Genomic DNA, 5,000 nt, shown 5'->3' on the forward strand with positions numbered 1-5,000 from the left:
CTGTCTTTTCAGTAATCGACCAAGAGCGATCGTCAAGACTGTGGGCCATCATTCAGTGTGTGTGTGTGTGTGTGTGTGTGTGTGTGTGTGTGTGTGTGTGTGTGTGTGTGTGTGTGTGTGTGTGTGTGTGTGTGTGTGTGTGTGTGTGTGTGTGAGTGTGTGTGTGTGTGTGTGTGTGTGTTTCAAGTGCATTCATGCGTGTGTTCATGTGTGTGAGTGTGTGTTTTAGTGTGTGTGTGTGTTTTAGTGTGTGTGTGTTTGTGTGTTTGTGTATGGTTGCTAATGTGCTGATTACATATTTTTCTGATTACCATAAAGAGAAATGAAACACGTCCTCATGAAATCCGCCTGCCAATCGCTTGCCAGTGAGATGGATAGATCGTGCCCGCGGGGCCAAACGGGCGCGGAGGGAAGCAAGTGTAACTGGCACCCTAAGAGGATTACTGTACGATAGCGCTGCCTGCCTGTCAGTGCCAGAGCCAGAGCTGGCACATCTCATCAGGGTTGGCACAGCCGGTCGGCGTGAAACTGAACATGGGTACAGATCTCACCCCCTTTCAGTCATCATGTTTGAGGCAGTTATTTCCTTAATATCCTTCTCTATCAATGTAGTAGCAATTTTTTTTTAAACATTGCATTGCACTTAGCCGCTGCGGCTCTCGTCCAAAGAGACTCCAAGTTGAGATTATGAAGGTGGTTACAGTCCTTTTAGCACTGTGGGCATTGGGTGCCAAATTTGCTGAAGGGCACTGAAACCATGGATGAGCGGATGAGGACACCACACACGTTCTTCCCGCCAGTAAAGGTGGAATTTGAACTGCAACCCACCACCAGTTACGGATGGGATTTGAACTGCAACCCTCTGGTCAAAAGATCAATCCTTGTACTATTACGCCAAGGCCACCTACATTTTGCTAAAGCCAAACTGAAGACAGATCAGGAACCCAAAAAGATGTGCAGTCTCTTCCTGCAGATGGGCCCATCTGTCGACAGGCATAGTCACTCTTGGCTGAAGACACTACATCATAACAGCATTGCTATAACAATACAGAGAGCCTTCAGTAACCTATTAAGACTTGGTCATTACCATTTTGGTGACATCAAAGTTATTACAGATGGTTTGTGCTAAGGGGTTTAAATTGTGTACTTTGAGGCAAGCATGAGGGGAAGATGGAAGTACATGGCAGACATGCACACACACACACACACACACACAGGACTCACACGCAGAACACACACACACACACACATATACACACGTGCACGCACAGGAACACGCACACGCACAAGCATACGCATACGCACACACACGCGCGCTCGCGCACACACACACACACACACACACACACACACACACACACACACACACACACACACACACACACACACACACACACACACACACACACACACACACACACACACACACACACACACACACACACACACACACACACACACACACACACACACACACACACACAAACATCCCCTGGGGAGTGTCGGGTGATTTGTAAAGAGGTTTAAAATGCCACCTTGTCAAGAACAGAAGCCACTTCATTCATCAGCCTCGAAGACGTCACATTCACATTCGCATTAATGCAGCTCCCGTTCCTCCATTAATCACTGACAATACAACTCACTAATTCTCTCCGCTGTTATAACCTGGCATTTCATATGAGTGAAACACGACCGAGTTGACGCCTCAGTCGGGTACTTATTTGACTATTTATTAACGTTTTGTTTTCCGGTCACATACACATTTATGCTCCGAACAAATGGCCATGCTGCCTCACAAACTCATGCAACATATGGACTAGTGGTATGCATTAGGATTGCCCTTACAATTTGATTTGATTACGATTTGACAGGTAACAATTCAATTTGAATCAATTCAGTCTGATTCTGCGATGTATAGCAATGTGTTACAATTCTACTGAAAGCAAGGCAAATGTTTCATCAGTCACGAGGCAATACAAGCAGTCTGACAACATGGTTAGGGAGTTATGCCTTCAATCAGAGGGTTTTAGGATCAAATACTGTGTTATCCATGGCTGAAGTGCCCGTAGCCTCTCACTGCAGCAGGGGTTGCCGGCGATTCTATTCACTTGCTGAAACTGCTTAACTACATCAAATGCTTAGCTACCTCATAACAACATTGCTGTGACATTGCAGAGAGCCATAGTGCTGTGCTAAGGGGTTAAGAAAGACACTTTACCTCAGACTGCTACAAGGACTGCAACCAATACCCGAACTCCTAAACAGTATACAGTATAGTTGAAAGTATCAGCTAAGTTTCATGCAAATTACATGGAACTAGACACACACACAAACACAGCAGCAGCAGAAAGTACAATCAGTGGTCATATAGGTTATGTTCAGTATTGTAGATGACTTCAGTAGGTAACTTGACTGAGTAGGCCTATCTGATTTAGCTGTCTGTTCTACAGCTTATGTCTCTTATCATGTGCGTGAGTCGGGGCTGGTTGGATCAAATTTGTGGCAGAGCTTGTACTTTCTGAAACCGATATTGAAACCTTTGATGTAAAGGTCAGATTTCCACTTTGACTTTATCTGCTCAGATCCCTCTCCTAGTCCACCTGTGTGTGTGTGTGTGTGTGTGTGTGTGTGTGTGTGTGTGTGTGTGTGTGTGTGTGTGTGTGTGTGTGTGTGTGTGTGTGTGTGTGTGTGTGTGTGTGTGTGTGTGTGTGTGTGTGTGTGTGTGTGTGTGTGCGCGTGTGTGTGTGTGCGTGTGTGTGTGTGTGTGTGTGTGTGTGTGTGTGTGCGCGCGCGTGCGTGCGTGTGTGAGACAGACAGAACCTGTGTGTGTGTGTGTGTGTGTGTGTGTGTGTGTGTGTGTGTGTGTGTGTGTGTGTGTGTGTGTGTGTAAGACAGAGAGAATGTGTGTATGTGCATGTGCAATGTGTGTGTGTGTGTGTGTGTGTGTGTGTGTGTGTGTGTGTGTGTGTGTGTGTGTGTGTGTGTGTGTGTGTGTGTGTTTGCGTCTGTGTGTGTGTGTGTGTGTGTGTGTGTGTGTGTGTGTGTGCGTTTGTGTCCGTGTGTGTGCATATGCGTTTGCGTCTGTGTGTGTGTGTGTGCTTGTGTGTGTGCGTGTGCGTGTGTGTGTTTGTGTGTGTGTGTGTGTGTTTGTGTGTGTGTGTGTGTGTGTGTGTGTGTGTGTGTGTGTGTGTGTGTGTGTGTGTGTGTGTGCGTGCGTGCGTGCGTGCGTGCATGTGCGTGTGAAAGAAGAACACTGTTCACTTCCAAAAACAACACACACAAAGCACATTTTCCCCATTATCTCAGATATTACTGTTTGCCCAGCATGCATGCTAGCATATGCATGGACACATTGGGTGGTTGCTGGATCTATGGACACACACACACGCACGCACGCATGCACGCACGCACGCACGCACGCACGCACGCACGCACGCACGCACGCACGCACGCACGCACGCACGCACGCACGCACGCACACACACACACACACACACACACACACACACACACACACACACACACACACACACACACACACACACACACACACACACACCGAGAGAGCTGGCCTATTTCGTGTGAGCCCAGTGCAGGCTGCGTGTGTTGTTGACTATTACACATCTGACCTTTCTGGCTGCTAATCAGTAATAAGATGGGAGTTTGTCTAGTGTGTTTGCTGGGACTGGGAAAGGTTATGGTGGAATATTAAGTGTGTGGTTATATCAGAACAGGACATAATGAGGTCACAGCAACCCAGCAGCCCCTTACTTACCGTAGTATGGCCCCTATGTAGCCCTTTATGTAGCCCATATGTTTCAATGATGTAGCCCTGATGTAGCACTAATATGGCGCCACTGTGGCCTTATCATGGCCCTGTTGTTACTGTATGTACTGTAGGCCTGCTGTGGCCCTGATGTGAGCCAGATGCAGCCCTATGCAGACGAGTGTACAATATTGTGTCTGAGTGACATATAAAAGTTGTTGTCTGAATGTTTTATGAATGTTCTCTTAAGGTTTTCTCCTCATGTCCAGTCAGTACACGGTGGAGGAGCCTCCTCAGTTGGCATTCCAGGTGGATGCGTCCTCTGGGGGAGCGCAGGGCTGTGATATTGTTTCAGAAAGTTCTCTGAGTGCTCTCTGAGTGTTCTCTGAGTGTTCTCTGAACATTGACTCATGTTAACACACTGACGCCTAAAGCACCTTTAAAAAAAATAGTGCTGAATGCCTACAACCTTTTTTTAAGAAAGGTTGCCCTCAGCCTATAAAAACCTGAATATCTTAGGCTCTGAAGCACATAAAACATGCAATAAGTTGCCTTTAAACGTTAAGACCTTCATTTTGCATTAGAATGTGTTCATTCATCTCCAACATACAAAGTTTTTCATAAAATTGTGTCAAATCTTATGACCCTGAATGTTGCGTCATGCAGCTCCAGGCGCCAGGGCCAATTTTTTGCTCAACGCAACATCGCAGCATCAATGGGTTAACTCAAGTTAACTCTGTGTTCTAGGAATGTTCTCTAAATGTTATTTGAGCGTTCTCTGAGGGCTATCGGAATGTGCCCTGAACGTTTTCTCCTCATGTCCAGTCTGTACCAGTGGGTATACAGGGTTGTCTGAATATTTCCTGAAGGTTACCTGAATGTTCCCTGTGGGTTATCTTGATGTTCCCTCAATGTTCTCTCCTCATGTCCAGTCTGTACCAGTGGGCATACGTGGTTGTCTTAATGTTCTTTGAATGTTATCTGAATGTTCTCTGAAGGTTCTCTTTTGATCTCCAGTCTGTACCAGGTGGTGGTGGAGGAGGAGCGTCCTCGGCGTGCGCGGCGTGCCACGGGGGGGTCGGCGGCGGCCGCAATGGCGTCGGCCGAGATCCTGCGCTGCTACCCGCTGCCCGTCCACTTCCTCAACGCCAGCCAGCCCGCTGTCATGGGCATGGCCAATGGCTGGAGATACTACTACGCCGCACAGTTTCCTGCCAGCCGACTGCAGGTGTGT

The 5,000-nt window shown here is 47.4% G+C and overlaps 1 protein-coding gene across 1 annotated transcript in view; it reads left to right on the plus strand.

Moving 5' to 3' along the window:
* The window catches only part of LOC134456913 (receptor-type tyrosine-protein phosphatase mu-like), a 186,852-nt gene that overhangs the window by 105,302 nt on the left and 76,550 nt on the right, over positions 1-5,000 (plus strand). The window contains exon 16 of the mRNA XM_063208557.1: positions 4,784-4,994. Within this exon, the coding sequence (XP_063064627.1) occupies positions 4,784-4,994 (211 nt within the window). The remainder of the gene's footprint in view (positions 1-4,783; positions 4,995-5,000) is intronic.

This window comes from Engraulis encrasicolus, chromosome 10 (genome assembly GCF_034702125.1).
Source record: "Engraulis encrasicolus isolate BLACKSEA-1 chromosome 10, IST_EnEncr_1.0, whole genome shotgun sequence".
In the NCBI taxonomy this organism is placed as follows: domain Eukaryota; kingdom Metazoa; phylum Chordata; class Actinopteri; order Clupeiformes; family Engraulidae; genus Engraulis; species Engraulis encrasicolus.